The following is a 12809-nucleotide window of genomic DNA, read 5'->3' as shown; positions in this document are numbered from 1 at the left end:
TTTTGCCCAAATCTTAGCAATTTAACAAAATCTCTCTATTGTCTGAGACCAAAATCCCACTTTGGTATAGTCACAGTTTATTATTCTGACCCAGGGAGATTCAACATTGGAGAAGCATCTAAGGCAAGTGAGCAGACTTTTACCTAGATTTCCTAGAACATATGATACTGAGATGAGCATTAGGGAGGATTCACCTGGGCAGACTTTAGTAAATGAATGCTAGACAGGGAGGAGATAGGCTGAAGTCCCAGTGAGGCACATTTGCCTCTGCTCTGAAGTTCCCCTGTGCTGTGGCCCTTTCCCACAAGTATCAAATGCAGGTTGCTATTAGGGATGAAGGATAACAAGAGCTTTGGGAACAAGACAGAGACTGTTGGAATCTGATGGATCTGCCAAGTGAGGAGCTGCAGGACTCATTGCTTCTTCCCTCTGTCTATCAGAAAGAACTTACCTCAAAACCCAGATGAACACATGGGACAATTACTTCTGATTGCTCCAAGGTAGAGGAGGGAAAAGAGGATGAGAAATGAGCTGTTTATTTTTCTGGAGCTCCTAGCTTGCCCAGTACTTACACTTTGTTATCCTATTATTTCCCCTTTGAATTGGTTTGTCTTTTGAGTCTGCTGATAGAAAACTGTGTCCCTTGAAATCAACTGAGTGTTTTAAGTATTTATTTTTGGAGTCAAGTTGATGATGAGAAAACAGAAATATTTCTCCTCTGGAAACACAGAAAACACTGAACCCATTCATGAGAAGGTGAATTCCAGTAGGAGAGAATCTTGAATCCATTTTGACCAGCATAAAAAGTCTGAGGATCATCTTTATCCCTTAGATCTAAAAATATCCATAAAGTCTCTGCAGAGATAAAAGTCTAGATGAAAGGAAGTCTAAAGAACTTAATATTTAAACATTTGCTAGTTTACTTTTGAGACCTGTTGCTAAAGGACACTAAGACTGCTGGGCTTAAAGATAGCTAAACCTGGCGGGGGGGGGGGGGTCACTTTCAGCTTTCCCCTGGTGCATGAAGGATTAGTATCATCCATCCTTTTTTCCTCATTAAACTACAGAAGTGAGGCTTTACCCAGGAGCATCTTCAATATTTTGCATGAGCAACCTTTTTACATGTGTGAGTATATTAGAGTGAGAAGACATCATCCAAGCATTTCTCATGTTGGAAATGAAAGTGTTCTCTCACTGGAACTAAGACTAACACAAGGATCATCTGTATGAGGAAATTCCCATTACCAATGTGGGCCAGTATCCCCTTTGTAATTTCTGCTTATAGACAATTGTCCAGAAATATGAGCAGTGAAATGACTTGTCTAGGGTCACAGAGACAGTATGGGTAGAACTTAATCTCATTCTTGGTTCCAAAGAAAGCTCTCTTCAATCCACGATGTCATGCCCGCCCATATCTTTGCCTTTTCAAATACACATGGGAGCTCATGTCCATTTTTTGCCTCTTAATACTTGTGGGGGCTCTGTATCAGATTTAAATAAAAACCACAGTTCATGGCACTACAAATGAAAAGTGAAAAGGAGAAAAATGAAAACAGAGACTTTTGAATATGACATTAATATGAAATATGACATTAACCTGAAAGCATTAATCTGAAAGATCTAGTAAAGGAAATGAGAATCATTTAGCTTGGACAAAAGGAAGTCAAAAAGTATATGAAAAGTTCCTCCAATTAATTATAGGGTATCATGAGGAAAAGGATTAGATTTTCTCTTGTTGGTCCTAGAAATCTGAACTTTAAGTGATTTTTTGAAGCCCCCTCTCCGGGGAGTGGCTAAGAATTCACAGGGGCTTCATGTGATGTTTCAGTTTCCAAGAGAAACAAAGGGCAACTTAAGAGCTCTCAGACACCAGAAAACTACTGCCTAGGAGAGTTCAGAGATGCAGCATTAGATCGTGTTACATTCCTTTCACTGACGTTTTGCAATGTTTGAGATTGGAGTCTATTCATTTGTGCTTCTGGCTGGGATAGTAAATTCTAGTTTATATCATGATGACTTTGCAAAAGCAGGTTGTGGCCATGGTTGAGTTAAAAAATGCACTGAGCAAAAATCACCTTGGAACAGGAAATGGGGATAGGTGGGTATAGTGGCCAAGTGGATTCCAAGATTTGAGGAGTTGTACTGTGCGGCCCAAAGTACAAACAGCCCAATAGTAATAAGGTTGCTTAAGAACGAAATAAAAATACTCTCCTTCCTATTCGTGAGTATTACTGTTTCACATGCCTACTAAATTTTTTAGTATATAAATACTTGTTACAGTAGTTAATAAATAGGACTCTTAGGAATTCCTTTAGTCCCTGGGTATTGTGAAAAAACACTGAAAGATTTGTGAGAACTGGGAAGCTTTGGAAATCTCTTCAGTTAGAAGTTGCAAATTGTCACATTCAAAACTGATGTGAAGTCTATGGCTCACTTTGCTTGGAAATTGTAAGGGTACAACTTGCAAAATCAGTTTATCGGACTAGGAAACTCAATATGTTAAAAATCTTCTGGTCAACAGTAGAGAGAGGTTTCTGGGATCCCTAACTAGTACCCATCAAAAAGAAGTCAGATTTAGAGCAGGCAGGGGCCTGTTCATTTTACAGAGGAGGAAACTGAGACTGTGAGGGGTAAATGCTTTATAGGTATTTGAGCTCAGGTATTCTGACTACAAATTCAAAACATTTTCTATTGTTCCTATATTAGTATTTCTGCTTCAAAGAAATCAGGAACTGTTCCTCTTAAACCTTTAAAAACTTTAAGAAAGGGACAAATTTAAGAGAGTTCAAAGGACTTGTCTTCCAAGGGTTTCAGAGCTTATTTGGAGTCAAGAGGCCTCAGATGTCAAATTTGAACTCAGGTCTTTCTGACCTCAAGTCCTGTCCCAGTGTTTGCAGCACCAAGGAGCCATATGCGAAATGAGACAGATTCCATGACTATCCAGGCTCCTTCCAGCTTTGAATCCTAGGGGATGGCTTTCTGCCATCCAGGTCATTTCCTTTAAGGAAAAGATGTATTTCATTTAGTAGAGTGAACTTCCAACTCACAAACACTGAGGAAATAGATGCTCTTCCTATGAATTTCTTCTGATGTTCTTTATTCCATCTGGTGAGCATCAGCTTTACTTATTAAATTTTTTTTATTTTTTTTTAGGTTTTTGCAAGGCAACTCTTTCAGATGGTCTCCAAGTGTCCTCACTAACTCTAATTATTTCTTTTTTTAGGTTTTTGCAAGGCAAATGGGGTTAAGTGGCTTGCCCAAGGCCACACAGCTAGGTAATTATTAAATATCTGAGACCGGATTTGAACTCAGGTCCTCTTGACTCCACGGTGCTCTATCCACTGTGCCACCTAGCTGCCCCTTTACTTTTTAATACTTGTGTGAATGAGAAGCAGAAAACACACAGACTTACACACTCGGATACACACTCACACACACACACACACACACACACACACACACACACACAAACAGACAAATACATACACATTTATGGAGTTCTCCATGGATATTTTATTGGGTGGAACAAATATATTCTTTACATTTTTTTTGAGAAAGCGATATCTATTTGTGTATGCTATCAAGTTGCCTGCTATTGATATCTAAAAGCTTTTATTATCAGTCATGTTCCCCTATCCACCAGGGGATTAATTCAGCTTAGGAGAGAAAAGAAACACACGATAGAAAATCGTTACTAAATTTGCCCATAAGTATACTGAAAATAGTCTCTAAAATTTGGGAACACAAGAGCTTTCTATTTATTTCAGCTTCAATCTTGCTTTGCATCTTCTCTATATATCCCTTCATCACTTCAGCTATCTTATGAAACCCTTCCATTGTCAGCTCCTCTTGTACCTAAGAGAAGACAGAAGTATACCAGCATTGGTTAGTCCCCATTTCATCAAGCACCAGGCATCTTTATGCATTTCTCCTGGGTAAGGTCAGAGGTCTAAGTAGATTAGAAGTGGGGGAAAGGGCAGAGTGGATTTCAAAAAGACCCACCAGGGCAGTGAAAAACACCTGGACGTAAGGCCTTCTCCGCAATGATTCCCTACTTCTCTGCTACTAAACACAAGAATCTAGAACTCAGGGCCAATGTTGCCATCTGTAACAGTTGCACACAATGGCAATTGGGCTGGACTCATGTTCCCAAAAGGGGGGAACTGGTTGGTACAATACTGGACTTGAAGTCCAGAAGAACTGAGTTTGAATCCTGCCTCTGACATTTACTCACTATGATTAAAGTCAAGTTCCTATAAAATAGCACCTAATGCCTCAGATTGATATAAGGATAAAATTAGAAAGGATTTGTAAACCTAAAAATGATATCTAAAATGTTAACTATAATCTTCAGCAATTCATAATCAAGAGACTCAGATGTCCACATGTTAAAATTTAAAATGCCATAAGATACTATATAGAAGGGGATTCAGAATGGGCTCAAGTCAACATCAAAGTCATTTGGTTCTTTGATCAACACTGAAACAAGTGTGAATCACTATCTGCTATTTCTATAACTAGCCTGGCCTGGCTCTGGTGAAACTCCATGAGTTTAGGCAGGCCCACTCCATCCAATGGCCTTTTGGGTAGCGGCTTATTAGTAATGGTCCTAAGTTACCCAGGTCAGTCACTGGACCCAGAAGCTTTGGGCTCAGGTAGCAAGGGTACAATTGATTCGGTCTGAGATACTGCCATTGTCCTAGCAGCCCCCAACCATGGGGGGCTTTGGAATTAACTGTCCATGCTGCTTAGGATTACAAGTGTTTCCACAAAGTGTTTGGTTCTTTTTAGGGTCTTTGGTGAGGCCAAAGAAACTTTTATCTGAATTCAGGGGGTTCAATCAGAAGCAGGTAGAGAGGTGATAAATCCAAAACGGTTCCCTTTGAGGTTTCCCTCTACATGCTATGGTACTAAAGTACTAACCACATGACTATAAAGTTCATGGTACTTTGTGACTTACAAGCTACTTTTGATTCTCTTAATAGATGTTATGGAAGCCTTTTGCAGCTCCATAATATATAAAGGGTCAGGAATGTATCTGGGTACAGAACACAGTGGATTTGTCCTCTGGACTTGCATTTGTTTCTGTCTTTCTTGATGATGCTTGTCCTTCATTCTTTTTTTTTTTTAGTTTTTGCAAGGCAAATGGGGTTAAGTGGCTTTCCCAAGGCCACACAGCTAGGTAATTATTAAGTGTCTGAGGTTGGATTTGAACTCAGGTACTCCTGACTGCAGGGCCAGTGCTCTATCCACTGCACCACCTAGTTGCCCCATTGTCCTTCATTCTTGAAGAAGACCATGACATCAGGGAGGTGAGACCATGAAAATGGATTAAATTTGAGGGGGGGGGGGGTGCTGTGCTAAGTCACCAGCCTCACTTTCTCCTCTAGAACTATCTAAGTCCAGTGGCCAGATATGAATCAGGACAAATGAAGATGACTCTGGATGTGAAGTAATCAGGGTTAAGTGACTTGTCCAAGGTCACAAAGCTAGTAAGTGGCAAGTTTCTGAAGTTGTATTCAAACTCCCATACTCCTGACTCCAAGGTCAGTGCTCTATCCACTGCACCACCTTACTGTCCTCTCTCTCTCTCTCTCTCTCTCTCTCTCTCTCTCTCTCTCTCTCTCTCTCTCTCTCTGCCCCTTCTCATTTGTATAAGGCAGCATGGTCTTGTTGAGAGCCTTAGTCAGGAAGACCTAGATTCAGGTCCTTCCTCTGATGCTTCATTTAATCTCTTTAATGCCCCCAGGAATTCTCTAGGACCTGCAGGGTAGTTCTGATGGGACTGTTGGAGTAAATCTCAACTGCCTTTATGACCAGTGAGGGCACAAGGCCACCTCATTTTCTCTTACATTTGCAGGAAAGAGCCAAAGGTTTGGGGGTGGACACATTGGGCTGGGAGCCTTGAATTTAACCCTCTATAGTTTTTGGAAAGGATATCAACTAACAGATATTATCTGAGAAAAGTTTAGCAGTGGATGTTAAACCAGAAGTTCTTGATCCCCAGACCAAGATGCTCTTAGCAGAAATAACACCAGAAATTGCTGCCTAGGAAACAGAAATCAAAAATAGCTTGAAGCCTAAATCTACATTTGGGGTGGGGGGATGGCCCTGCATCTTTGTTCAAAAGAGCTTGGTCCCTGGGATCTGGAATCTTATGAATCTCCTATGGGAGAAAAACCACCAAAAGATGTTCCCTAGACTGATCACTATATGGTAAGTTGTCTGCCTTGTATAACAGGGATGCAGCAGAAAAGCCTCTGGGCTAGGTTTCTGCTTTGTACTGATTTTTGTCTTCTGATTGACTAGAAAAACATAAACTTTGGTAGGGACTTGTGAATTTTGAAATTCTTATGGTGAGGAATGTGGACTTGGAATAAACTGTCCTGGGCAGCTCATTGTGAGAGCTGGGGGATGATTTATGGGTGACACAAAAATCATTAGATCTGTACAACAATTCTGTGTCCCCAATGCAGCAGATGGGATTGACCTTATATTATAGGAGAGAAATCGAGGAAACTGAGCAGGAAGGGCTCAAATTTAGCTCTTCAAAAAAAAAGACCTTAATGTCTCCCATAAAGATACATTTGCCTTCCCCATGTGTCTACCTGTCCCTTTCCTACCATGGGGATGGTGTTGCTTCCTAAGCATAATCACTGATCCCAGTCTCTGTGTACCTTTAGCTTATGCTTCATCATCTTTTCCAGTTCTCTCAGGATCTGCTTCCTATCTTCCTCCATCTTTTTTCAGTTGGCTGATGTTTTCTTCATAACTTCTCTTCTGTGCCTCCATCATTTGCTGCATTTCCTTTTGTTGCTGTTCCAACAACTTGTTCTTCTCCTCCGCTGCTTCTCTTTTGACTCGTTCAACTGTCAGAAGTGTCAGAAAATTAAATCAGATGAAGTTAATTTTCATCTCTAGTCAGTAGGCATGAATTTATTAAGTACTGGTGAGGGGCTAGGCACTGTACTAAATACAGGGACAAGTAGTGAGGGTTTGGCACATGAGTGCACACACCTGGAGCGTACACTAAGCATCCACCCACTAAGCTTGGACACAGCTCTGCCTCACCTGCCAACAGCTCACTACATATCCCTGCATTTAAGAAACCAACAAAAAGAGGGTAAAATCAATTCCTGCCCTCCAGGAGCTGCCATTCTAAGGGAAGAAAACAGCATCCAAATAATCTTTCAAATGCAAGTTACATAGAGAGTTAAAGGAAGCAGTGTTAATGAGAAAGGCAGCTGGAGAGACATGGAAATGCCTTCTGAAAAAGTAGGATTTTGGTTGAGATTTGAGTAATCAGGCAGAGCATTAATCGTTTAGGGCACGGCTGTTGGAAATGCCTAGATATGAGAGAAGTTTCCTTGTTTCTGAGGAACTGTTAGTCAGTCAGTGGTGCTGAAACATTCCAAGCATGCAAGGCAGTAAAGTGTAAGAAACAGTAATGGTAGGAAAATGTCCATTTATAAACAACTTTAAATGTACAAAGTAGAAGTTTATATAAGGTCCTAGAGGTAACAGGAAGTCACTGGATTGACTTTGAGCAGGAGGATGACATGTAACAATTACTCCTGAATTCAGAACCCAAACTGACTTGGAGAAAGAGACTGAAACTTCCTAAATTTCTTTTCACTTGATTAGACCCAGGGAAGCAAAGCTGAACAAGTCTGAGAGACTAGCTTCTCTGACCTGTTAGTCATGGTCACAGCTGCTATTTACATATTCAGAGGGACTAGGACAGTGGAGAAGAAACAATCCCAAGCATTTCTAAAAATCCTTAATGTCACATTGAGGCCCTTAGGGAAAATTTTGCTCCAAACCCACCAAATCTGCTGCAAAAATAAATCATTACACCCCATCTCCCTGTACCTTCCAAGGCCTTCTCTCTATCAGTGAGAGCTTTATCTGTCAGCAGGATAGATGTTTCTTTCATTGCCGGTGACTGTAGAAATCTTTGGAGGACCTCCTTTGCCTGGACAACCACATAAGACAAACACAAAATATTCCCCAGACTGAGTCAAAAAATGCTAAGAGAAGTCTACCTCTGCTATAAAGGCTAGATTACTCTTTTTTCCCTAGAAGATATTGATAAATTCCCTTGATATTCTTGCTTTTTGGTTCTTCCATAGAAGTTATGTTATTTTTTTCTACCTCTATCAAATAATTTTTGGTAGTTTGATTAGCATGGCACTGAATAATTAAATTAAATTAGAAATAGCAACAAAATTCACCTAAGAGAACATCAAGAAAATCTCAAAGGAATTATTGGGAAAAATACAAGAGAAAGTAACCTAAGCAACACCAGATCCCAAACTATATTAAAAAGCAGTAATCACCAAATACTATCTAGTACTGGCTAGGAAATAAAGTGGTGGATCAATGGAATAGATTAAGTGCACAAGACACAGTTAGTTAAATGACCATAGTACCTTAATATCTGATAGTCACAAAGAGTCTAGCTTTTGGAATAAGAAATTATTATTTGAGAAAAACTGCTTGGGAAAACTGGAAATAATCGTATACAAACTAGGTATAGACCACTATTTCAAACCATATATGAAGATGAGGTCTAAATTGGTGCATGATTTAGACATAAAGGGTGATACTATAAGCAAATTAGAAGAACAAGCAATAATTTCAGATCCATTTGGGATGTAAAAAAACATGACCAAACAAGAGATAGAATGCATTACAAAATATAAAAAGATAATTTTGATCATATTAAATTTAAAAGGTTTTATACAAACAAAACAAATGCAGTCAAAATCAGAAAAGAAAAAGAAAGTCAAAAACAGGACTACATATACATCTCATTTCTGTCCTAGCTTGAGACAGAGGCAACCTACTTCAGGTGTGAGCTATCATGACCCTTCTGTGGTCTACTTTCCTAAGGTCCACAGCATATCCTCTGGACAAGAAGAAGAGATTCCTGCCAGGAATACCTGCTTGGGAATAGCAGAGTCAAGATGATAGAGTAAAGGTCTCTTGAGTTTTCCCCTAAACCACTTTAAATACCTTTAAATAAATAATGGCTCTAAATAAATTCTAGAGTGGCAGAGCCTACATAAAGACTGAACTAATCAATTTTCCAGCCCAAGGCAATTTGGAAGATGGCATAGGAAGCGTCTGCTGCTGCAAGGAGAGAGAGGAGTGTAGCACAGCAAGAACCACACTGGAGCATACTGGCCCCAGCCATCCAAGAACAAACAGCTAGGTAACTTGGCCAGGGGTAACTGAACTTATTTCCAGACCTCTCAGCCCAGGGGATTGCAACTTGGAAGGTCAACAGGAAAACTCTGCCCCATCAGGGTGGAATTGGAACACACTCCAGCACAGTCCTCAGCAGCATAGGTCCAAGCACAGCAGACCAGGTGCAGGTCACCAGAGCCACTGAACAAGCAGCTGGAGTTACTTCCCAAACTCTCAGCCCAGGGATTGTAAGGGGTGGGAAGGAGATTACAAGGGTCTCTGCTATCACTGAGACAGGTCTCTGTTGGTTTGCCCATAATCAGATCTGTGTTGCAGTCTGGGGTCCCAGTCCCAGGAAGAAGAACAGGAAGCACAACAGAGCTCACTGCAACAGCACAGCAGGGACCCTCCTTACAATTCCAGGACAGAGGGCAATGCTAGTGGTCAACTCCAGACCAGAGCACAGGCCAGGGGAGTATTAGCATCCTCTCCTTAGACCATAAGTTACTGGAAGAATTAAAAACTTGTAAGTCCCTAGAAGAATCTCTGAAAACAGTTGCAAAAACCTCCAAAAGCTTGGGACAGTACATATTCCATCCTGGAAGCAGAGTCCCAACTTAGCAAAGAGTTAAAATCATTCCATAGGCTGGGAAATTAGCAGACAACCAAAGAATATAAAGCTGACCATAGTTAACTATGGTCATAAGGAAGATCAAAATAAACACTCAGAAGAAGATAGCAAAGTCAAAGCTTCTACATCCAAAGTCTCCAAGAAAAATATGAATTGTTCTCAGGTCATGGAAGAATTTGAAAAGGATTCTGAAAATCAAGTAAAGAAGGTAGAGGAAAAATTAAGAAGAGAAATGAGAGCAATTGGGGAAAATCATGAAAACTGGGTTAGTCTCTTGGTGAAGGAGATACAAAAAAAATCCTGAAGAAAATAATACTCTAAAAACCAGACTATGTCAAATGGGAAAAGAGGTCCAAAAAGCCAATGAGGAGAAGAGTGCCTTATAAAGCAAAATTGGCTAAATGGAAAGGGAAATACAAAAGGTCACTAAAGGAAATAATGCCCTAAAATATAGAATGAAGGTGATATAGAATGATAGGTGACTTCTGAAAAACAAGAAAAAAAACAAAACCAAAAGAATTAAAAACTAGAAATGTGAAATGTGAAATATCGCCTTGAAAAAAACAAATGACCTGGAAAACATATCTAGAAGAGATAACTTTTTTTAAAAAAAATCACAGTACCTGAAAGTCAGGATCAAAAAAAAGAGCCCAAATGTCATTTTTCAAGAAATTATCTAAGAAAACTACCCTGATAGTATAGAAACAGAAAGTAAAATAGAAATTGAAAAAGTCCATCAATCACCTCCTTAAAGAGATCCCAAAATAAAAACCTCCAGGAATGTTACAGGCAACTATCAGAGCTTCCAGGTCAAAGAGAAAATGATGCAGGTAACCAGAAAGAAACAATTTAAATATTGTAGAGTCACAGTAAAGATAACAGAAGTTATAGTAGCTTCTGCATTAATGGATCACAGGGCTTGGAATATGATATACTGGAAGTTAAAAGAGATTGGATTACAACCAAGAATCAACTCCCCAACTAAACTAAATAGACATTCAATGAAATAGGGGACTTTCAAACTTTCTGGATGAAACAGTCAAAGCTGAACAGAAAATTTAGTCTTTAAATATACTACTCAATTGAAGCATAAAAAGGTAAACAGGAAAGACAAATTATAAAGGACTTAATGAAACTGGAATGCTTACATTTCTGCCTAGGAAGATGATCCTGATAATTCCTATGAATTGTCTCATTTATTAGGGCAGTTAGAAGGACCATATGCAGACAAGGTAGAGGTAAGAGTTGAATTTGAAGGGATAATATATTAAAAGATGGTAGTAATGGGTGAGAGAGTAATGTACTGAGAGAGGGAAGGGGGGAGTAAATGGAGTATGTTATTTTGCATGTAAAGAGAAGTGGAATAGAAATGGGGAGAGGTGGGGGGGGAATAACTGAGATTTCCTCTTCTCAAAATTGGCTCAGAGAGGGAATAACATACAATAACATACACACTCAATTGAGTATAGAAATCTACCTTATCCTAGAGGAAAGTAAGGGAGGAAAGAGTTGTATGAAAGAGTTGGAGGTGATAGAAAGAAGGATAGTTTGTGCAAGGGGATAGTCCTATGCACAACTCTTGACTGAGGAACACAAGGAGAGATAGAATAAATGAGAGTGGGTATAATAGGATGGAGGGACATACAGTTAGCAATGTGGGGAAAAATATTGAAACAAATTTCTCTGATAAAGATGTCATTTTTCAAACATAGGAAGGTGAGTTAAATTTATAAAAAAAAATAGGAGCCACTAACAAATTGATAAATGATCAAATGATAGTAACAGTTTTCAGACAGCTATCTATGTAAATCATTTTTTAAATGTCCTATCTGGGGGCAGCAATGTGACACAGTTAACAGAGCACTGGCTCTGGAGTCAGGAAGCCTTGAATTCAAATCTGAGCTCAGATATTAATAATTAACTGACTTGTAACTTTAGGCAGATCACTTAACCCCATTGCTTTACCAAAACGAAGAAAAAATTCCCATCTCATGGAAACAGTTCTGAAGTACTACTTTATTCCTATTGGATTTGACAATAGGATAGAAAGAGAAAGTGAGAAATGTTGGAGGGGATGAGGAGAAATGAGATTAATTCACTGGTGGGAAGAGATTCATTCATTCTTATCATTTTAAGATAAGTAATATCTAACCAAAGCCACCAACAAGCATTATATGTAATGGGGAAAAGCTAAAAGTATTCTCAATGAGATCAGGGGTAAAACAAGGATGCCTGTCATCATTTTGATTTAATACTGTATTAGAAATGTTAACTTTAGCAATAAGAGAAGAAAAAAGAAATTAAAGGAATTAGAAGTGATAATACAGATGATATGATATTATATCTAGAGAACCCTAAAAATCATCTTTAAAACTACTGGAAACACAACTTTAGCAAAGATGCAGGAAATTGAAGAAATCATCCATAAATTGCTGAAAAAAAATTTCTAGGGCCAGATGGATGTATAAGTGAATTCTACCACACGTTTAATTCCAATTCTATATAAATAGTTTTTTAAAAATTAGGAGTTCTAACAAATTTTTTCTATGAAACCAACATGGTGCTGATACCTAAACCAGGAAAAACCAAATAGATGAAGAAAATAATAAGGCAATCTCCCTAATGAATATTATTACAAAAAAAGTAAACAAAATTTTAGCAAAGAAAAAGATTGTAACAACTTATTACAAAAATAAAACATGATTATCAGGTAGGAGTTATACCAGGTAGGCAAGGATGGTTCAATATTAGGAAAACCATCAATATAATTGACCATTTCAACTGATATTGATCATATCAATAACAAAATCAACAGAAATCATGTGATTATCTCAATAGAGGCTGAAAAAATGCTTTGGAAAAAATACAGCAACCATTCCTCTCAAAAATACTATAGAGAATAGGAATGAATGGAGTTTTCCTCAAAATGATAAGTAGTTTCTATCTAAAACCATCAGCAAGCATTTTATGTAATGGGAATAAACTA

General features: G+C 38.7%; 1 protein-coding gene across 1 annotated transcript in view; it reads right to left on the bottom strand.

The window, feature by feature from the left end:
• Positions 1 to 6706: 6706 nt before the first annotated feature.
• Positions 6707 to 12809, bottom strand: part of LOC141512628 (guanylate-binding protein 6-like) — a 48813-nt gene continuing 42710 nt past the window's right edge. Inside the window, exon 10 of the mRNA XM_074221718.1 lies at positions 6707 to 6869. Coding sequence (XP_074077819.1) covers positions 6727 to 6869 — 143 coding nt within the window. The 3' untranslated portion in view covers positions 6707 to 6726. The remainder of the gene's footprint in view (positions 6870 to 12809) is intronic.

This window comes from Macrotis lagotis, chromosome 2 (genome assembly GCF_037893015.1).
Source record: "Macrotis lagotis isolate mMagLag1 chromosome 2, bilby.v1.9.chrom.fasta, whole genome shotgun sequence".
NCBI classification, from domain to species: Eukaryota; Metazoa; Chordata; class Mammalia; order Peramelemorphia; family Peramelidae; genus Macrotis; species Macrotis lagotis.
The sequence above is the reverse complement of the archived record's forward strand: the minus strand, read 5'-3'. Positions and strand labels throughout refer to the sequence as shown.